Source organism: Sus scrofa, chromosome 1 (genome assembly GCF_000003025.6).
Source record: "Sus scrofa isolate TJ Tabasco breed Duroc chromosome 1, Sscrofa11.1, whole genome shotgun sequence".
Classification (NCBI taxonomy): Eukaryota; Metazoa; Chordata; class Mammalia; order Artiodactyla; family Suidae; genus Sus; species Sus scrofa.
In genome coordinates, this window is record NC_010443.5 from 92100424 (window position 1) to 92124211 (window position 23788).

The 23788-nt window shown below is 40.2% G+C and overlaps 1 protein-coding gene across 2 annotated transcripts in view; it reads right to left on the minus strand.

The window, feature by feature from the left end:
• The window catches only part of CD109 (CD109 molecule), a 159405-nt gene that overhangs the window by 18749 nt on the left and 116868 nt on the right, over positions 1-23788 (minus strand). For both annotated transcript variants that reach the window (XM_001927545.6, XM_021092387.1), the window contains 4 exons: positions 21324-21500; positions 5575-5656; positions 3136-3364; positions 1856-2021 (listed from right to left, as the gene is read on the minus strand). In XM_001927545.6, coding sequence (XP_001927580.3) covers positions 1856-2021; positions 3136-3364; positions 5575-5656; positions 21324-21500 — 654 coding nt within the window. The remainder of the gene's footprint in view (positions 1-1855; positions 2022-3135; positions 3365-5574; positions 5657-21323; positions 21501-23788) is intronic.

Sequence of the window (23788 nt, forward strand, 5' to 3'; positions counted from 1 at the left end):
AGATCAAAGAGCTATTTAAAAAAAAAAAAAAAAAAAAAAAAAAAAGGCAGTTCCCATGGTAGCTCAGTGGTTAACGAATCCAACTGGGAACCATGAGGTTGCCGTTTCAATCCCTAGCCTCGCTCAGTGGGTTAAGGATCTGGCATTGCCGTGAGCTGTGGTGTAGGTTGCAGACACTGCTCAGATCTGGTGTTGCTGTGGCTCTGGCATAGGCCAGCAGTAATAGCTCCGATTAGACCCCTAGCCTGGGAACCTCCATATGTCGAGGGTGTAGCCCTAGAAAAGGCAAAAAGACAAAAAAAAAAACAACAAAAAAAATCCATACGACATTCCAGAACATCCCAAAATATTTTAGGACATGGTGGAAAGAATCCTGTTCTGGGAATCTGCCATTAATCAGCTTTAATGTTCTGGAAAAATCCCTTTTTTTTTTTTTTTTTAGAGCCACACCTGTGGCATAGGTAAGTTCCCAGGCTAGGGGTTGAATTGGAGCTATAGCTGCCAGCCTACACCATAGCTCACGGCAACGCCGGATCCTGAAGCCACTAAGCAGGGGCAGGAATCGAACCCAAAACCTCATGGTTACTAGTCAGGTTCATTAACACTGAACCACAACAGGAACTCCAAAATTCTCCATTTTTCATTCTCTGAAAGTTAGTGTTCAAAGTTCAAAATCCCCAAGACCCCCAAGAAAAATGAAGAACCATGGCCAATTTAACAATCTTCCTTTAAATCTTCCTACTTGGTACCTCCCTCCTTAAATATTACTATTTAAATGATGATTACACTGAAGTGGAAGGTTAAACAATTGCCCCTTAGCTAAGCAAAGCAGCAGAAATGTCAAGGACTCCTTCAGCCTCTATGCAATAATCTAGTCCCCGTTACTACAATGGGTATTAAGGATTTAATCTAAATTACTGCTCATAATAATAATAATACAGTATTTTTTTACAGCCTCAGAAGTCCCTAAGCACTTTCCACAGTTAATCCCTTCTTGAACTAACATAGCTTTGAATCAGTTGATAAGACCTAAAATTACTTCTGCCCACCCACTCCCCTCCCCACACACACCTGGATCCCTGACTCTAGAGGCCATTTGGGAGGTAATGACACCTGTACTTTTTGTCCTATTGTAGCCCATAAGGACTCCTCATTCCAAAGCTGCTAAAAAATCACATACACAGCTCACCAATAGCATTTTTTGGCATTTGCATTTCTTTTTGTTGTTGTTGTTGTTGTCTTCTTAGGGCCATGCCTACAGCATATAGAGGTTCCCAGGCTAGGGGTCAGATAGGAGCTGAAGCCTCTGGCCTACACCTCCGTCACAGCAACGCCAGATCCTTAACCCATTGATTGAGGCCAGGGATCGAACCTGCGTCCTCATGGATACTAACTGGATTCATTTCTGCTGAGCCACAGCAGGAACTCTGGCATTTGCAGTTCTATTCATTAGTACTTTCATTCACATTTTTAACACTTGCTAAGGGGTAGACCCTGCACATTTTCTCATTTAATCCTCACAGCAACTCTAAAATAGGCATTATTCCCATTTTACAGTGAGGGAAAATGAAGCCCTTAAGGGAAGTAACAGGACCAGAATTTTGGCCCAAGTATCTCCCAAACACAAGGCCTTCATGTCCACTCAAGGCCACCAAATCAGACAACTCAAAGGGTAACTGAAATACAGCAGAACACACCTAAAAGAAAGAAACACCCAGGGCCCCCAATTCTCTAGAAAACACCTAGACCCATCCTGATCTAAACCCGCATCTCATTTTCCATCCCATTCAGATGGAAACTCCGGCCCTGATGTATGGAACTTTCTCACAAGTGCGTGAAGGATCCCACCCATTACCTTCTTGTTCCGCTCCTGAAGTTAGCACATTCAAAGCTTCCTTCGCTTTGGGGCTCCTCACGGATGACAGCGCATATGTTACAAGAGCCAGGGTGTAATTGTCTGAAATTCCTTTGTCAAATTCAGACTCCAAAAAGTTGATAGACTCCTGCACATCAATATTGGGCTGGAAAGAAAAATAGATATATTTTACTACTCAAAATAACCCATCACCATGTATTTAAATAAAAAGTATTTTGGAATATTCATTCAAAAAATAATCTCAATGTCTATTAAGCACCCAACTTTGTCCTAGGCCATGGGAATCACCAGCAATCATGGACATTTAAAGTCTGCCATGCATTTTGAAAATAACACTGCTTTTCAGGTTTTATAAGCAAAGAGGCACCCTTCCTTAGAGGGGGAAAAAAAGTAAGAAGTAGAGCTTTTGCCAGTGTTTATCCCATTGACTATCATGAACTAACATGAAGGCAAAAAATACAGCCGAAGAAAGATACTGCTCAGATTTGATCTCAGGTGTTGCAGCTCTAAATTCAGGGAAAGTTAATATTCTACATGCCCAGTACTGGTCTAGGAAAATAGTAGGAGCTTGATACAGAAAACAACTGCTTTTTATCATTTATAGTTGGCAACAGCCAGTAAAGGCATCAATCACTGAGACAGTTCTAGGGCAAAATTAAGTTCATCAGCACAGCTCATTCTCATCCAGACAGTCAGGCCCATTCAACACACTTTTTAGAGCATGGCTGTAATTTTTACTAAATTAGCATATATTATAATTGCTTCAAGGTATTTTAGAAATTAAAATCCTTCACGGAGTTCCCTGGTGGCCTAGCAGTTAAACATCCAGCATTGCAGTGGCTGTGCCACAGGTTTGATCTCAGGCCCAAGAACTTCTGCATGCCATGAGCACAGCCAAAACTAAAAAATCCTTCACAATCTAAACTGGCTAGAATGCATTCCCAAATTCTGAAGAAGTTTCTGTTCCCTAAGAAATTAACTTCCTGAAGATAAAATATGTATTGACTTACCTTACCACTAACAACAACATTTATATGAGAAAACATTTTTAGGAGTCTCTTAGCTACTCTGAAAGAGTGGATCAGTATTCTTAAATTTTGGAATATGGCCACAAAGGCCAAGCAAAAGAATAGTCAAATTCAAGGTTTCAAATGTAATGGAAAATGGCAAATTTTTTTAAGTTTCCAGACACATATTTGACCCATCAAGATTTACCTTCCTGATGATTGTCCACCCATTATTTATTAAAGATTAAATACCTGATACTTTTTATATCCCAGGAGAGAAGTCACAATATAAGCTGTAAGGGTTATGGGACTTTGATTGCCACCTTGAAGCTCGCTATGGATCACTCTTCCTGGCTCCCAAAATTCACCATTGGATTTCTGATGTCCTTTGAGCCAAGTATAAGTTCTGTGTAACACATTCTGATCAATATCTATGTAGGGATCAGCTTCAAGGAAACATCTTAAAACAAAAGCTGACAACCTTGGTGAAAAGGAAGGAAAGATTACATAAAACACAGTTTGTAAAGTCCTCTAAATTACTGAACAAGAAAACACCAACAATCCCAACACTTTTCCCCACAGGGAGGTTCATCAAAAGGCGACCACAGGGACAAAGTGAAACAAAGTCACAACTCATGGGGGCCAGCAGGCATAGCCATGAAATTCCAGGTCAACTCCCAAAATAGCAGAGCTAGTAAAGAAATCATGTATCTCAGGAGTTCCCATCATGGCTCAGTGGTTAACGAATCCGACTAGTACCCATGAGGACTCAGATTCAATCCCTGGCCTTGCTTAGCAGGTTATGGATCTGGCATTGCCATGAGCTGTGGTGTAGGTTGTAGACATGGCTTAGATCCAGCGCTTCTGTGGCTGTGGTGTAGGCCGGCAGCTGTAGATCCAACTGGACCCCTAGCCTGGGAACCTCCATGTGCCATGGGTGTGGCCCTAAAAAGACAAAAAGAAAAGAAAAGAAAGAAATCATCTAATCTCTACTCATTACTGGAGAGAATTAAATAAATTGTCCAGGGGTTCATCACCTCTTCCAGGTATTTACCAAGGAAGTGCTCACTGTACAGTCCACTCAACCCTAAAGCAGTGGATGAAGTATATTTAGCTCACAACCAAACTGTAGTGCTTTTAAGTAGAGGAAATGGTTATTTTCTCTTCCAAAGGACAGGAATCAGCATGTTACAGCCTGTGGGCCAAATCTGTCTGGGCCAACAGAGCCCACCCTCTGTTTACAGGTGCCTCTGCCCCACTCATGATCCCCGCAAGAGCATTTAAAGGGAGAAAGAAAGAGAGGGTGGAAGGAAGAGGGAAGAAGATGCAACAGAGGCTCCACATGGCCTGCAAGGCCTGACCCATTCATCATATGACCTTTACAGAAAGTGTGCCAACCTCCACTGCAGAATACTAAATACTGTGAAAACACATCACTCAGTAAAATACAGGAACCTTTCTATTTATGGATCTAGAGCCTGACTCATGCCAAAAGAAAATTTGAGGTGGATCTATCTCATCCTATAAAAGATTGAGCGCCACAAACATGACCGATATTCACTACAATGCAGTTTTCCTTTATGTCTCAGAAAAATTCACTTCCATGCCCCCTTGGTGTTAGGCATGGCCACAGGACCAGTCCCTGATCATGATAAAGTGATAAGAAAAGTTACACCCAGGCTGAAGCTTCTCAGTGCCAGTGCTGGGCACTCCCGCCTTCTGTCTCCAGGCTGCAGCAAGCCTGGGGCCTCTGGGAGAGACGGTGACACGGGGAGATGGGGAGATGGTGGCTGAAACAAGGAGTGCACAGCCACCTGCTGAGCCACAGTGGACATGCAGCATGAACACAAAGCCAAATAAACTTGGATGTAGAGGGTTGATACCACCGCATACCTTGTCTAACTCTACTGACACAATCAGTCTTCTTCTAAGCAAAAAACAAAACTTGAGATATTGCAAGAGGAGAGTAATCATCCAAAATCATGTACACAAAGACTTCATTCTGGGGGAAATTCTGTGTTCTTAATCCCATCACTGTTTTTTCACAAAAAAATAACAGTAAGAAACAACATTAACTGTACCAGCGCAAAATTTGTGTTGACTGTGTCTTACTAGAAAAAGAATTATGGGACGTTCTCGTTGTGGTGAGAGCCCAACCTTTATCAATGAGGATGTAGGTCTGATCTGTGGCCTCACTCACTGGGTTAAGGATTCGGCATTGGCATGAGCTATGGTGTAGGTTGCAGATGCAACTTCGATCTGGCGTTGCTGTGGCTGTGGTGTAGGCTGGCAGCTGTAGCTCTGATTCGACCTCTAGCCTGGGAACTTCCCTATGCTGTAGGTGTGGCCCTAAAACAACCCAAAAGAAAAAAAAAAAGAATTATGTCACAATCACCGCACATTTCTAACCAATTTTTCTTGCCAACTGCACCATCATCTTAAAGTATTTTATTGCTGCTTTTCCCACTTAAAAAAAAAGAGGATTTATGACTTATTTTTTCTAAATAAAAATCTCTGATTTATTAGTGTTCTAAGATTGTATTTTAAAAAGAAAATCTCTTTTAAGAAAGCCAGGCTATGGAAAAAACAAGCTCCAAGCTGATACAGACACACGTGTCGATTCATGGCCATCGTGACCTAGGGAGAGCCTGTTCCATGACATGGATTTGTTTCACTTGCAGAAACACTTACCAAGTGCTCCCAGAAGGGTCATCATTTCCAAAAGCACTGAAAGAGCCATCCTCCCTCTGATAGAGGAGTTCTCTCTGGTAGCCTGAAGACACCAAAACAGACAGATCATCAACACACTCAACTTACAACAAATGGAAGTTTCTAATCATGACTTCATGGTGAGGAGACATGGGCAGAGAACGGAAAGAAGGAGACGTCCAATCAACTAAAATTAAATATTTTCTGTATTATGTGTCGTGGGAGATTAAAAACATCAGGATTTTTCAAGCAGAACACATAAAGTAAGAACTGTCATATCCCCAAGTGAAAGTAAATTCAGAGGAATTCCATAACATAGACAACAATTCTAGCCATTCAAAAGCAAGTAATTAAAAAGTAGAATAGTTAACCCTATAGCACAAACTACAATGGTTTCAATATTTAGTCACCTAAAATTGTTTGCTACCTAAGAAAAATACTAGCTACAGTATCTTAATTAAAGTTTAAGGCTAAAACAGGACATGAAAATACTTTCTATTCTTAGGCCAGAAACAGAAGGGAGAAAACTGCCAAATAATCTAAAGCAATGGCTCTAGAATTTTTTGATTATGGCCGACTGAGGTAAACCCAAGACCAACTAATCTAGCAAACATCAACTACAAGTTCTCACTCAAAAAGAACATTGTGGAATTCCTGCCGTGGCCAGTGGAAATGAATCTGACTAGTATCCATGAGGACACAGGTTCGATCCCTGGCCTCGCTCCATGGATTAAGGATCTGGCGTTGCCAAGAGCTGTGGTGTAGGTCACAGGCTTGGCTTGAATCCTGCATTGCTGTGACTGTGACGTAAGCCAGCAGCTGTAGCTCCAATTCGACCCCTAGCCTGGGAACCTCCACACGCCCTGGTGCGGCCCTAAAAATAAAGAAAAACGTGGTGATGGTAATGAAGTCTCACTGTCTCACTACAGAACTAAACTGGGGAGGGGGGTGAAGCTCATCACTTCTTTAATAAAAGCAGATGTTTCATATTGCAAACAAATGGCTGCAAATAAGAGGCAGATGTTTCACATTTGCAAAGCAGCACAAGCAGGTCTCACAGGCCAAGCACTGAAAGATTCACCACCCCAGCCCCCACGGAATTAAAATAACACTTTAATCATTAAAAAGTAAGCCTAAGCAGGAGCCAAAACCATTTCCAACTCAGGTCTTCAGCAATGACTCTCTGATAACCAGGAATTCTTCCCTGAAATCTACGGGACTCCACTGTGAGAGGTGAAGGCACAGTGAATGAACCTGCAGCAACGCCATGCAGCTCCAGGCAGCCATAACTATTTGTAAAACACGGAATTAAATCCCTAGTACACTCTAGTAACAAAAAAATTTACTTTATGAAAACCACATCAATGGTATCAATAACTATAATTAGTTATTCACATTTGATTAACAAAACATGAGTGTTAATGTTTAAAATGAGTTAATCCTCTCTTGCCATGTCCCAAACTTTTCTCCTTGAGCTTTTCCACAGGAAACCCAAATGCTAATCTCTGATTTAAGCCACAGTATGACAAAATGCACAGAAGAACATGGTGATCTTTAAGACCTATGGTAAAAGAAATATAAACAGCATTTAAGTGATGACAAAATTTTCTTAATTTGAAGAATGGGGTGTTAGGTTATAATCTTTACTTTTTTTTTTTTTTTTTTTGTCTTTTTAGGGCTGCATGCATGGCATATGGACATTTCCAGGTTGAATCAGAACTGCAGTTGCCACCCTACACCACAGCCGCCACAGCAACATGGGATCCGAGACTGGTCTGTGAACTACATCACAACTCACAGCAACGCCATATCCCTAACCCACTGAGTGAGGCCGGGCATTGAACCCGTGTCCTCATGGAAACTAATCAGGTTTGTTACCACTGAGCCACAACAGGAACTCCCAGTTTATAATCTTTACTTTTAAAACTGAAATATTATGGCACAGTAATTAAGTAGGCAATTTAATCCAACATGACTATGTGTCAGGAACTAGTCAAAGCCCTTTTCAGGTATTAACTCAGGTAATTCTTTTTTTTTTTTTTTTTTTTTTTTTTACTTTCTTATTTTTTTTTTTTTATTTTTTTTTTTTTTTTTTTTTATTTTCCCACTGTACAGCAAGGGGGTCAGGTTATCCTTACATGTATACATTACAATTACATTTTTTCCCCCACCCTTTCTTCTGTTGCAATTCTTACAAGTCTGTCATTTCCTTTTTTGAGATGCAGAGCAAGGCTGCACAGCTGGTAGGTACTGCAAGTTACACACCAGCCAAGGCAGAACTGTCTCAAAAGCAGCTGCTTCCTGCTAATTCACAGAGCTCTTTCAACAATTAATATAGGAAAAGTCCTTCACATAGTACTTTTCACATGCTCTCAATAAACAATAGCTAACATGGGTGTAGAAAAAGGCTTCCTAACCATTAGATTTTTAAGATAAAAATCGACTATGATAAATTACACTTTTCCATGGCAAAACACTATAAGCAAAGTTGAAAAACAAATAACAAATTAGAAGAAAATATTTGCAACATATGACAGACAAATGGCTAATCTCCCTAATACTATATAGATTTTATGTGTACATTTATAGATACCAATACTATTTACTGCTACGTACAGATTATATAAAGACTTTTTTTAATTTAAGGGGAAAAATAAAAAAGTCCTATAGAGAAAAAAATGGACAAAAGACAAGTACAGACATTTCACAAAAAACCAAAGAGAGAAAGACTGACCTTAAGACAGGAAAAAATGTTCAACTTAATAATAGGTGAAATACACATTAAAGCTACATAGTGAGATACCATTTCTCACCCATCATATCAGAACAAATTTTAAAGCTTGACTGTTCAGTGCTGTAGAGATTCCAAGGAAACCAGTACTCATCCACTGCCAGAGGGAATTCCAGTGGCACAACTCCATGCAGAAAAATGTCTGTCTATACCTTTTGACCCAGCAGTTGTGCTTCTAAGGATCACCCTGAAGATAAACCTCCAACAATACAAAAATATATATGCAGTCTATTGATAGCAGCCTTATTCATAATTGCAAAAAAAAAATTGGAAACTACCTAAGTGCCCTCAAATTGGAGACTGATTGAAAAGACTGTGGTACATGTATGTGTGCAGTGGAGTACCACACAGCTGTGTAAAAGAGGGAGGATTGTCTCTCTCAACTGATGCACAGCAATTTCCAGGACAACCTGGTAAGCGAAAAGGGAAAAGTCCAAAAGAGCACATGTGCCTTCTGTGTAAGAAAAAAGAGAAAATAAGAAGCATATATTATTGAGGTACTACCTCACACTGGTCAGAATGGCCATCATTAGTTAACTCTATAAATAACAAATGCTGGAGAGGGTGTTGAGAATAGGGAACCCTCCTACACTGTTGGTGGGAATGTAAATTGGTAAAACCACTATGGAAAACAGTATGAAGGTTCCTCAGAAAACTAAATATAGTACTGCCACATGACTCAGCAATTCCAACCCTGGGTGTATATCCAGACAAAGTTTTTGTTGAAAAAAACACATGTACCCCTATGTTCACTGCAGCACTATTCACAATAGCCAAGGTATGGAAACAACCTAAATGTCCATTAACAGATGAATGGATTAAAAAGATGTGGCACATATACAATGGAATACTACTCAGCCCTCAAAAAGAACAAAGTAATGCCATTTGCAGCAACATGGATGGAACTAGAGATTCTTATATTAAGTGAAGTCAGAAAGAGACTTTCTTTCTGATTTATATGATATCACTTATAACTGGAATCTAATATATGGCACAAAAGAACCTTTCTACAGAAAAGAAACAAACTCGTTGACCTAGAGAACAGACATGTAGTTGCCAAGGAGGGGGAGGGAGTTCGATGGACTGGGAGTTTGGGGTTAGAAGATGCAAACCATTGCATATGGAGTGGATAAGCAATGAGGTCCTACTGTATAGCACAGGGAACTATATCTTGTGATGGAGCATAGTGTAGAATAATGTGAGAAAAGGAATATATATATATACATATATGTATGGGTCACTTTGCCGTGTAGCAGAAATTGACAGGACATTGTAAATCAAGTATAATAATTTTTTTAAAAAAAGAAGAAAAACAAAACATATGTTAATTTCTGCAGTGAAAGAGAGAAAATATAAACTAGAAAATACCTCAGAAAGTTACCCACAAAGGACAGGAAGAAGGGTCCTGAAAGGGAGACGCAGCTCTTTGCCTTTACAACCTTTTAGAATCAGTTTGACTGCTGGAAGCATGTTAATGTTCTACATATTTAAAAATAAAAAAACCAGAATGGAAAAAATTAAACAGCAGACACTATTAACACTACCTTAGTTCATTCTAACAAGTTTTAGTTTTCATGTAACTCTGAAAAAAAAATGCAACATATAATATCTTTCTTTGTCAGAGTTGCTCAAGGACCACAGAGAAGCAGGGTAATTTTCTAACCTTCACAAATGAAATGAAGACTTTATCCCTCAATTTCCAATTCAGGACTAAATCCAACAGACAGCATAGGTTACTTGTGGACTCCCCTCATGTGAGGGGAGGGGGAGGAGGGGAAGGAAAGGGTGGGGAGGGGGGAGAAGAAGAGGGTGAGGGGGAGGAGAAGAAGTGGGTGGGGGAGGAGAAGAAGTGGGGAGGAGAAGACACGGGGGGAGGGGAGGGTGGAAGAGAAGGGGGAGAGCAGGAGGGGAGGAGGGAAGAGGGTAGAGAGGGGGTTGGAGAAGAGGGAGGGGAGGGGAGGGGAGGGGCAGGACAGGAAAAGAGGGAGGGGAGCCCTGACCCCTACCACAACAGGAGGTGCCTCTGTGGGAAGATGTACCAACCTGTAAAATAAAATTTAAAAAATAAAATAAAATAAAAGATGTACCAACCTAGAGGCAAGGATCACGTGCCTCACAGCCCTGACTACATCCACAAGGGCAGTTCTGAGCATGAGTTACATACTGTAAATTCGTGGGGGAGGTGACATCATGGGGCTGTTAGCACTGGGGGGGCGGGGGGGCTAACCTCCAATAGGCGCTATTAACATCAACAACCAGCAGGCTTCTTCCAGCAGTGGCAGGCAGCCCAGAGGTGGGAGACTCGCAGACACTCCTCAGGTACTGAGTGCATTTCCTGAGCTGGCTTAGATGAAACTAAGAATCCAAACCTCCAGCTCTGCTCCGTGGGCAAAGTCAAAATGGGGGGGTACAAACCGAGAAGGGGGCTTAGGTGACTCTCCCGTGGGCCTCCCTCAAGCCTTAAGCCAGCCACGCATCCCTAGGAACCTTCAGTTCCTTGTCCTCCAAATCCTCCAGTCCCATTAGAGACAGCTGGCCAGCTCAGCTCTAAGATTTACTGTTAGCACAAGTCCATGTTCCAGAGCAGTCCCCTAAATGGAAGACTTTTCATCACCATCACTATGGGTGAGGAAGGCAAAAACACTGTTTTCGCCAAACATTTACAAGGAAATCAGAGTACTGCCTTTAAGTCCATACTTTCATGAATAGTTCTTGAATTAGAAAATAATCAGAGTAACAGACACTTCTAAAATTTTAAATAATGATGCATAAACTGTTGTTTAAGGCCAGACAAGATCCATAATTAGTGGGTCATGAATTTTCTTTGGCATAGCCATGAATGTATAATAGTTACAATTTATCACAGCAAATACGAAAGCACCATTCAGAGAAACACATAATAATGTAACATTCTAAACAAATTTGACTTGGTTTACCCTAAGTGTCAAAACTGCACACAAATAAAGGAAATAAGATCAGCTGCCTGTGACTGCATCCATCACTTTCTCTGGTAAGAAGCTGATAAAAAAATACTCTTGGTACTAGAATTATTTGATATCAATTTCCTTACTCCCTCTAACAGGAAATGGAAAGTGAGAACTTTACCAGCATTTTTCTTTAGCATCTTGACTCCCGCCTCCAGCCATTCTATGGCAGTCAAATACAGCATCAGAATTCTGAACCCTACTTTTTTCCTGTTTTTATTCTAATAGAGAAAAGATAATGTGTTTTCAACTAAGTCAGGTCTGAGTCTTACTTGAAAAATGGAGCCACAGGCACTACAAATGAAATATTTGAGGGAAAAAGGTAGTTTAAATCTTCAATCACTAGGTCTGGGATTTCCAGTCTTTATCAAAAACTCTTTTCATTTTACAGGTCAGTTTTTCCTTTTGACAGTAAAAGACACTTATTCAATGACATAGCTATTGTTTTGACCAAAAAAATAATGGGTTCAGTTACAGGGCTGCTGGGTCAAGTACGATTTGAGGAAAACAATGCACTCTTCACAAATGACATTTAAATAATACAATCACTACTTGTGCCAAAGCCAACTGAATTCCTTAAAAAATTAAAATGACAGTATATTTTTCTGAAAGTGTGGCAAATGTGACAGCAAAAGAAAAAAGAGTCTCTGAAATGAGACACTGGAGTCATAATGAAAATCATTACAGAGAAGTTTCTGTCCACTATGTGATTTAGTCCAGCGTGTAAAAAGATGTATTTCAAAGAACTCACTGGATTGATGCTAATCGGCTACTTCACAGGCTCATAAGGCAACACACTAAAACCTGTGGTCACATTTCCTAGTTCGTAAGAAACTTGATGAGAAATAACCATGCATCCTGGAAGCAGCTGAGAGATCCAGACCCATGGACCACACAGGGACAATTAGCCTAAAGCCCAAAGGTGTTAACACTGACATCAAAGCAGGAGCCACAGTGTACTTCCTGAGGGGCCTACTGAGCTAACAGAGCAGATAGACTGTCCCCTCCAGCAGGGCGCTTGCCTTCTCCTGTAGAAGACAGTCAGGAGAAGTTCCCATCATGCACAGTAGAAATGAATCCAACTAGGATCCATGAGGATTTAGGTTCTATCCCTGGCCTCACTCAGTGGGTTAAGGATCCGGCTTTGCCAAGAGCTGTGGTGCAGGTTGCAGACGCGGCTCGAATCTGATGTTGCTAGAGCTCCGATTTGATTCCTAGCCTGGGAACTTCCATATGCCACAGGTGTGGCCCTAAAAGATCATTTTAAATAACGTTAAGAGTGATGAAGAAAACACAATGGAATAACTCAAGTAAGAGCTACTAAGCAGTCAGGAAGAACACCTGGAGAATAAGAAGGAGTCAGAACTGGGAAGATCTGGGGGAAGAGTATCCAAGAAGAGGCAGAACAGATGGAAAGGCCCTCTGTTCTGTGGAGCTGGGCGTGCTCCCAATGCAGCCAGGTGGAGCCTGGAAAGGGCAGCTTCCCACAGGTGACACAGAACTCTGGCCAGGACCCACTGGAGAACTTTAAGCAAGGAAGTGGCACAATTTTGACATTATCAAAAGATGCCTTTTAAAATACATGGAGATTGGGGAGTTCCCATTGTGGAACAGTGGAAACAAACTGCCTAGTATCCATGAGGACACAGGTTCGATCCCTGGCCTCATTCGGAGGGTTAAGGATCTGGCACTGCTGTGAGCTGTGGTGTAGGTTGCAGATACCGCTCGGATCTGGCATTGCTGTGGCCGTGGTGTAGACCGGCAGCTGCAGCTCCCATTCAACGCCTAGCCTGGGAACTTCCATATGCCTCGGGTACAGCCCTAAAAAGGAAAAAAATTGAAAAATTAAAACAATAAAATACATGGCAATTGTATTGAAGGCGAGTAAGCATATTAAAAAGGAGTCTAGGAAGCTGCTGGAGTGGCCAGGTGAACAATGACAGTCTGAGTGGAACAATCAGCCTGAGGTGGAGACTGGAAGAATCACACTTGTTTTCAGAGGAAGAATGGACAGAACTTACTTGCTGACTTTAGACCCCACCTCCCTAGTTAGATCCAATTAACTGTACTGTAGCTGACAGTTAACTGAGCATTTACTACATGTTAAACAAAGTGTTAGGCAGTCCCCACCAGTAGTAGGTTAAGAATCTGACTGCAGCAGCTTGGGTCACTGTGGAGGTGCAGGTTTGACCCCTGACCCTGGCATATCTGGCATTGCTGGCCCTGTGGCATAGGTCACAGCTGTGGCTCAGATTCAATCCCTGGCCTGGAAACTTCCATATGCTGCAGATGCAGCCATAAAATTTTTTAAATATAAAATGAATTTTAAAAATTAAGTGTTGAAATATCTCATTGAATCTTCAAAACAGCTCTAAGGAGTGGATGTTTGTCTACCCAGGTCTTATAGATGGAAGACAAGGCTCAGGAAGCCGGCCCCCAGCAGAAGGCAGAGTTCAGAGTCCAGGCCTGCCAGCCCACAGCCAGTCAGCACTGTAACCACGGCTCTGCTTCCCCCCTTGGGGGGGGGGCCCTCCCACTCCCCAGCTGCAGGCTGTTCATCCTGCCCACACTGTGGAGACAACATGCCTTGTGGATGCTCTGTGTCCTCTAACTCCAAGCAAACATGCAGAAGACCCCCAAACAAGCTTGGAAAACCTGCAGTCTGGTGCCCACCTGGCCAGGATGGGCCTGGGGACCAGGACTGTTTTGGGGAAAAACAAACAAACAAACAAACAAACATTTTTTTAGGACATCTGCTGAGCCAGAGCAAAGTATCTAGGGCAGAAACTCAGTTTCTAAGAAATGAGTTATTGCTCCTTGAACAGTTCAAATGATAAAGCTTACTCTCTTGAAAGCATTGATATTTGATTAGCCAACACTACAGTTCATAAAGCATATAAAACATGCAATCGGTGTCATTTTCTAAAATATCTTCCTGTATTTTAAAACAGCCAAAAGAATGCACATGAAGTTGTAAAGCACCTGTCTAGTTCCTATACACACTCTACCTAAAACTGGCCAAATTAATTTCAGATACAAGTCTGAATCTTATTTTTTAAAGGTGCAGAGTTAAATTATGAAAAGCATTTCTAACTTATCTCCTTAAATATAACCATTATGGCAATGTGCAAAGGTCTCACCTGAGTTTAGCATGGCACACACTGTACCACACAGAGCCCCTGGTACACTGCTTAAACTCATTAGAACCAAAAAGCAGATCTTGCATTTATAAATTTAAAATATGACTGATTCATTTTAATAATTAGTAGATTTTACTAAGCAAACATAGTCCATAGTTCATGAAGACCATTCCAGGTAAAGGACACGTAAAGATGCATTACATGAAGATCATGAGTACCTGGAAGCCATAGGGGAAGTGTTTTAGTATATAAGTACCATTTTTCTTGAAAACTTAGTAACATGTTTTTCTATATATATGATGAAACATTTGATTTGTTTTAACCATTCTCTTTAAATAAATTAATATCAACTGAAAAAATATGACTGATTCACAAACATAGGCAGAAAGACTAGTTTTCAATGGGTAGCTTGGTCTTTGGGATCTTGGAGAATTTCCTGAAGGATTTAAGGACCTGGGCCTGCAGTGTCAGAAATGCCTGCAGGGCCCAGCTCTCATCTGAGAGAAACCATAACACTATCTCCTTCACAGCAGAGCTCAGGCTGCTCAGCCATTCTCTGGGCCAGCCCAGCCCAGGGTGGGGGAGCCCAGGACACTACAGCTCACACGCTTGGATCTGACATCCTAAGTCACTCTAGGCTAAGCTGATGCCCCAGATTCTAACCTCTGGGGTCTCCCCCGCTACAGGATCCATGGCACTCCCTTCCCATTTTATTAGAACCCCTACAGAGGCCTCCTGCATGCTGGTTATCCTGAAACATCCTGACCTGATTCCTGGTCCTCCTCTGTCCTATGCTATAAGCTTCCCATAACCTAAGAATTCTGCAAAGTATCGCTATCCCATAGCACTCTCAGTGTGGACTGTGGAGCCAGACTACCCCCAGTCACCATGGTAAATCATTTAACCTCCCTGTGCCTCAGTTTCCTCATCTGTAAAATGGAAATAATAACAGTTCACCTTCCTCCAAGGGAGGTTGTGAGAATTAAATGAGAACACTTGTAAAACATTTACACAGGGATAGTTACTACCATTATTACATAGAATTTAATTTAGGATAAATAAGTCTCGACATAATGATGGAACCTGGGGGAAAAAGGTCCTGTCAAAAATAGTGTCTTTACTGGAGTTACCATTGTGATTCAACAGTAATGAATCCGACTAGGAACCATGAGGACATGGGTTCAATCCCTGGCCTTGCTCGGTGAGTTAAGGATCCCAAGTTGTGGCTGTGGTGGAGGCCAGCTGCTGCAGCTCTGATTCGACCCTTAGCCTGGGAACTTCCATATGCTGCATGTGTGGCCCTAAACACACACACACACACACACTGTCTTAACTAGGTTTTATAATTCTTAACTGTGGAAAAGACAGCAAAATCATTAACAGCTTGCTTCTGGAGGCATTCACTGCAAAAAAAAAAAAAAAAAAAAAAAACCCTACGTGTTGGAAAGTATTGATCCTATTTGTACATTATACTAAGCAAGCATATTCCTATCATTTGGCAAGAACCATTCTAATCCTCACCAGTTTGATGGACAGTGGGTCTCCCAAACCGGGCAGAACAATGAACTCACAGAGATCTTGCTAGAAGTCCCCTAACTTTCATGCCTTCCCATTGTTCACTGGCTTTAAATTTCCAGTTCCAGCCAGGAGGGAATGGCAAGAAATATTTAAAGCACTAAAAGGAAAAAATATGCAACCTAGAATACTCTATCCAGCAAGAATATCATTTAAAATAGAAGGGGAAATAATTTTTTTTTCCAACAAACAAAAACTAAAAGAATACAGCAACACAAAACCCAGGCTAAAAGAAATACTGAAAGGGCTTATCTAAACCAAAAAGAAAGGAAGGAAAGGGAAGAAAAAAGAAAAAAAAAAGAGGAAGAGGAAGAACTAGGACTGAGGAAACCCCAATCAGAGAGCAGTCACTGAAATAAGCCAGCATACAGATTTAATCATTAACATGCTTCAAACAAAATAAAATTAAAAAGAAAAAAATAAAAAGAGTCATCAAAATCATAAAATGTGGGCAAGGGATGTTAGGAAGTAAATAGACCCTTTTTATTGTTTCTCTTCTTAATTTTAATATAGTAGTGAAGTGTTTGAACCTACAGGACCATCAGGCTAAAACACACAATTATAGGAAGGGGTTAGCATACTTAAAAAACAGGGAAACCACAAGCCAAAACAAAACATTGCATTCGCAAAAAATGAAAAAAAAAAAGACACTCAAGCAGATAATAACAGGAGACCATCCAACCAAAAAAAAAAAAAAAGAAAGGAAGAATGAAGAACCATAGAATCAACTGGAACATGAGGTTCAAAATGGCAAAAAATAATCATCTATCAATTATCTCCTTAAATGTCAATGGACTGAATGCCCCAATCAAAAGACACAGAGTGGCTGAGTGGATAAAAAGGCAAAAACCTTCAATTTGCTGCCTACAAGAAACTCACCTCAGGACAAAGGATACATATAGATTGAAAGTGAAAGGGTGGGGAAAAATATTTCACTCCAACAGACATGACAGCAACACCCATATCAGACAAAATAGACTTTAAAACAAAAGACATAAAGAAAGACAAAGAAGGACACTACTTAATGATTAAAGGATCCATCCAAGGAGAGGATGTTACTATCATCAACATATATGCCCCAAATACAGAAGCACCCAGATACATACAACAAATATTAACCGACACAAACGGAGAAACTGATGGGAATACAATCATAGTAGGAGACCTTAATACCCCCCTCACATCAATGGACTGATCCTCTAGACAGAAAACCAATAAAGCAACAGAGAGCCTAAAGGAAACAATAGAAAAGTTAGACTTAATTGATATCTTCAGGACACTACATCCAAAAAAAGCAGAATACATATTCCTCTCAAGTGCTCATGGAACATTCTCAAAAATCAACCACATATTGGGACACAAAGCTAACCTCAATAAATTTAGGACTATACAAATTATCTAAAGTATCTTCTCTGACCACAATGCCATGAAATTAGAAATCAACCACGGGAAAAGGAAAGACAAAAAAACCTACTACATGGAGACAAACAACATGCTACAAAAAACCAATGGGTCAATGAGGAAATCAAGAAGGAAATTAAAAAATACCTTGAAACAAATGATAATGAAGACATAACCTCTCAAAAGCTGTGGGATGCTGCAAAAGCAGTGCTCAGAGGGAAATTCATAGCAATATACAGGCCTTCCTCAAAAAAGAAGAAAGATCTCAAGCTGACAACTTAACCCTCCACCTACACGAACTACAAAAAGAAGAACAAAAAAGACCTAAAGTCAGAAGAAGGAAGGAAATTATAAAGATCAAAGAGGAAATCAATAAAATAGAGACTCAAAAAACAATAGAGAAAATTAATAAAACCAAGAGCTGGTTCTTTGAAAAGGTAAACAAAATTGACAACCCCCTGGCCAGACTCACTAAAAAGAGGAGAGAAAGAACTCAGATAACCAAAATTACAAATGAAAAAGGAGAAATCACAACGGATACAGCAGAAATACAAAAAACAATAAGAGAATACTATGAACAACTATACGGCAACAAGTTTGACAATCTGGAAGAAATGGACAATTTTCTAGAATCTTACACCTGCCAAAACTGAATCAAGCAGAAACAGACCAACTGAACAGACCGATCACTAGAAATGAAATTGAAGACGTCATAAAATCACTCCCTACAAATAAAAGTCCAGGACAAGATGGCTTCACAGGTGAATTTTATCAAACATATAAAGAGGAATTGGTGCCCATTCTCCTTAAACTCCTTCAAAGGTTGAAGAAGAAGGAATACTCCCAAAGACATTCTATGATGCCACCATCACCCTCATTCCAAAACCAGACAGAGATACCACCAAAAAAGAACACAATCACCCAATATCACTGATGAAAATAGACACAAAAATTCCCAACAAAATCTTAGCCAACGAAATCCAAGAACATATCAAAAAAAAATTATACAAAAAAACTGTAATTGCAATGTATACATGTAAGGATAACCTGACCCCCTTGCTGCACAGTGGGAAAATAAAAAAAAATAATAATAATAAAAAAAAATTATACAACATGACCAGGTAGGGTTCATCCCAGGTTCACAAGGATGGTTCAACATACGCAAATCAATCAGCATCATACACCATATTAACAAAAGAAAAGTCAAAAACCATATGATCATCTCAATAGACGCAGAAAAAGCATTTGACAAAGTCCAACATCCATTCATGATCAAGACCCTCACCAAAGTGGGTATAGAGGGAAGATTCCTGAACATAATCAAAGCCATTTATGATAAACCCACAGCAAATATAATACTCAATGGAGAAAAACTGAAAGCCTTCTCACTCAAAGCTGGAACAAGACAGGGATGCCCACTCTCACCACTGCTATTCAACATAGTTTTGGAAGTCCTAGCCACAGCAATTAAACAAACAAAAGAAATAAAAGGCATCCACATAGGAAGAGAAGAGATCAAACTGTCACTGTATGCAGATGACATGATACTATACCTAGAAAACCCGAAGGACTCAACCCAAAAACTCCTTGAACCGATCAATAAATACAGGAAAGTAGCAGGATATAAGATTAACATTCAGAAATCAGTTACATTTCTGTATACCAACAACGAAATATTAGAAAAGGAATACAAAAATACAATACCTTTTAAAATTGTACCTCACAAAACCAAATACCTCGGCATACACCTGACCAAGGAGGTAAAGGACCTATATGCCGAGAACTATAAAACCTTAATCAAAGAAATCAAAGAAGATGTAAAGAAATGGAAAGATAGTCCATGTTCCTGGATTGGAAAAATCAATATTGTAAAAAGGGCCATACTACCCAAAGCAATCTACAGGTTCAATGCAATCCCTATCAAATTACCCAGGACATTTTTCACAGAACTAGAACAAACCATCCAAACATTTACATGGAACCACAAAAGACCCAGAATCGCCAAAGCAATCCTGAGAAACAAAAACCAAGCAGGAGGCACAACTCTCCCAGACTTCAAGAAATACTACAAAGCCACAGTCATCAAAACAGTGTGGTACTGGTACCAAAAGAGACAGACAGACCAATGGAACAGAATAGAGAACCCAGAAATAAACCCTGACACCTATGGTCAATTAATCCTTGACAAGGGAGGCAAGAATATAAAACGGGAAAAAGAAAGTCTATTCAGCAAGCATTGCTGGGAAACCTGGACAGCTGCATGCCAAGCAATGAAATGAGAACACACCCTCACACCATGCACCAAAATAAACTCCAAATGGCTGAAAGACTTAACTATAAGGCAAGACACCATCAAACTCCTAGAAGAAAACATAGGCAAAACACTCTCTGACATCAACCTCATGAATATTTTCTCAGGTCAGTCTCCCAAAACAACAGAAATAAGAGCAAAAATAAACCCATGGGACCTCATCAAACTGAAAAGCTTTTGCACAGCAAAGGAAACCCAAAAGAAACCAAAAAGACAACTTACAGAATGGGAGAAAATAGTTTCAAACGATGCAATGGACAAGGGCCTGATCTCTAGGATATATAAGCAACTTATACAACCCAACAGCAAAAAAGCCAATCAATCAATGGAAAAATGGGCAAAAGACCTGAATAGACATTTCTCCAAAGAAGATATACAGATGCCCAACAAACACATGAAAAAATGCTCAACATCGCCTATTTTAAGAGAAATGCAAATCAAAACTACCATGAGATACCACCTCACACCAGTCAGAATGGCCATCATTAATAAATCCACAAATACAAGTGCTGGAGGGGCTGTGGAGAAAAGGGAACCCTCCTGCACTGTTGGTGGGAATGTAAACTGGTACAGCCACTATGGAGAACAGTTTGGAGATACCTTAGAAACCTATCCATAGAACTTCCATATGACCCTGCAAACCCACTCTTGGCCATCTATCCGGACAAAACTCTACTTAAAAGAGACACATGCACCCGCATGTTCATTGCAACACTATTCACAATAGCCAAGACATGGAAACAACCCAAATGTCCATCGACAGAGGATTGGATTCGGAAGAAGTGGTATATATACACAATGGAATACTACTCAGCCATAAAAAAGAATGACATAATGCCATTTGCAGCAACATGGATGGAACTAGAGAATCTTATACTGAGTGAAATGAGCCAGAAAGACAAAGACAAATACCATATGATATTACATAACTGGAATCTAATATTCAGCACAAATGAACATCTCCTCAGAAAAGAAACTCATGGACTTGGAGAAAAGACTTGTGGCTGCCTGATGGGAGGGGGAGGGAGTGGGAGGGATCGGGAACTTGGGCTTATCAGACACAACTTAGAATAGATTTACAAGGAGATCCTGCTGAATAGCATTGAGAACTTTGTCTAGATACTCATGTTGCAACTGAACAAAGGGTGGGGAAAAAAATGTAATTGTAATGTATACATGTAAGGATAACTTGATCTCCTTGCTGTACAGTGGGAAAATAAAAATAAATAAATAAATAAATAAAGAGACTAGAAAAAAAAAATAAATAAATTTCCAGTTCCTTATGATTCTACACACCCCACCAGGATCAAATCCATCACAAACACATTAGCAGCAAACAGGAGCCTGTAGCTGAGGAAGAAGCGTGACAGTGTCCTGCTGCTCACACTTCTAAAACATTCCACTCCATCTGTGCTAGAATCCCAGAGCAAAGACAAAATCTATCTAATTTGAAATACAGTCTAAAGTCAATTGACTTTTTTAAAAAAAATGTATTTTTACAAATAAAAGTATGTTTCTAAAGTGCTTACCTTGCCTCATAAAAGAGAGGGCTTTTTCCTTTAAATTCTCTGTCAGTTGTTTCTTTTTAGTCAGGTAGTCCAAAACATAAATATTTGGAGCAAAATTTATCATGTTCTGTTCACCACAGCCATAAGGCATTCGAATCAGTGAGGCTAAGCCATTGATGGAAGAACCAAGAATATCTCCTGAAAGCACAAGATGGTCAATACATTCAGCAAATACTTAATAACTGTACCAACTGGTGGCAGAAAAATATCCACTGAGAGCAGAATGCACCTGACACTGAAGCAGTGTGACTATTCCACTGTGTGGAACCAGGCAGAAACTTTACATCAAGCTCTAGTAACTGGTCAAATAAATGATAATACAGTGGTACTGAATTTATAGATTACTTGACAAATTAAGAGACTTTTAGCTCCTGTGTGTGTTTGTGTGTGTGTGTGTGTGTCTGTATGTGTGTGTGTGTGTGTGTCTGTATGTGTGTGTGTGTGTAAGCAAAAAGTAAGTTTTAAAAAATTCTTGAACAAAAATGTCAGGAATTACATTAGGGAGTTCCTGTCATGGCTCAGCAGTAATGAACCCAACTAGTATCCATGAGGATGTAGCTTCAATCCCTGGCCTTGCTCAGTGGGTTAAGGATCTGGTGTTGCTTTGAGCTGTGGCATAGGTCGCAGACGTGGCTCAGATCCCACGTTGCTGTGGCTGTGGCGTAGGCCAGCAGCTGTAGCTCCGATTCAACCCCTAGCCTGGGAACTTCCATATGCCACAGGTGTGGCCCTAAAAAGAAAAAAAAATGGGGGGGAATTACATTATGAAACCATCATTCTTATACAGGAAAGAAATTTTTTCTTATTAGTGTTCTTCACATAAATAGAACGTTCTTCTGATTTTCTTACTAATACACTATAAGTTCTTGAGAAATGATGGTTTTAAGGGCAGAACAAAGTAGAACTAACAAGTACAAGTTTTTCTTCTTTTTTTAATTCTTAAAAATTTTGGCGTGTGATTGATTTACAATGTTGTGATAATTTCTGCTGTACAGCAAAGTGATTCTGTTATGCATATACATATATTCATTCTTTTTCAGATTTTTTTCTCAAGTATAAGCTTTTCAATGAATCTCAGGATCAAAAAAAGGTCATAAATATTCTTCAAAGTTACTAATAGTAAAGTTAAAGAAAATATATGCTTACCCACATTCCTTTACCCACATTCTAATACCATGATTCAGGAAAATAAGTAAAATTTTAGAAATATGAGGCTGAGGGTTTTGTTTGTTTTGTTTTTTCCTTTTTAGGGCTGCACCTGCAGCATATGGAACTTCCCAGGCTAGGGGTTGAATCAGAGCTGCAGCTGCCAGTCTACACCACAGTCACAGCAATGCGGAATCCAAGCCACATCTGTGACCTACACCACAGGTCAGGGCAATGCCAGATCCTTAACCCACTGAGCAAAGCCAGGGGTTGAACCTGAATCCTCATGGATCTAGTTGGATTCTTAACTCACTGAGTCACAATGGGAGATCCCAGAGGCTAAGTTCTAGTTCTAACCCCACTTTGGTTTATTTTAGAAATTTACATCATTCCTAGTCGAAATACCTAGTGAAAAATCTTCCCCCAAAAATGAATCCCAAACTAGAGGAAGCCCTCATGTGAGTAGGCGGCAGCCATGCCTATGCTCCACGTCTCTCCCTGTAGGTGCTCATGTGGAGAAGTAAGTACGGACTTGTTATTACCACTGCGGGCTATTACCACTGCGGGCTATTTTCAACACGCAGAGTGAATACAAACTTAGACTCACAAAATTCAAAGAAACAGGCTAACAGTCACTCATCTGGGCTACCAAATAGGTTTATGTAAAATAAATACAATGTAAAAATAAAACTTGAAAAAAAATTATTTAAATCAAGCTTTAACATTAAATCTCAGAGCACTTAAAAAACCATAGGAGGCAGACTCATTCTAGTGTAAGGAGCAGTGGTCCACATGTCAAATTCAAGGCCTCTTCCACGTGTGTGTGTGTGTGTGTGTGTGTGTGTGCATGTATCAATGTATGTGTTAGTATGTATGTCAGTGTGTGCATCAGTGTGTCTGTTTTAGTGTGTGTGTGCATGTTGCATGTGTGTATGTGTCACTTGGTGTGTGTGCATGTGTGAATGTGTGTCAGTTTATGTGTGCATGTGTCAGTGTGTTTCTGTGTGTGCATGTGTTTCTGTGTGTGAGCATGTGTCAGTGTGTGTGGGTGAGTGTGTGTACATGTGTTAGTGTGTGTCAGTGTATCCAGCAGCCCAAAACCATGGGAGATGCCTAGGCAGAAGTGTCCCCTTTAGTAGACTTATTTCTTTTTAAGAATCATATCTAAGGCTCCCCAAGACTCTCCCTCTCCAGAGAGACTAGCTGTTAGGGGTTATAATAAAAAGCATTATACTTGCAAGTGAAATTTAAAAGAAAGAGCCTCTAGAAGAGTGCCTGGG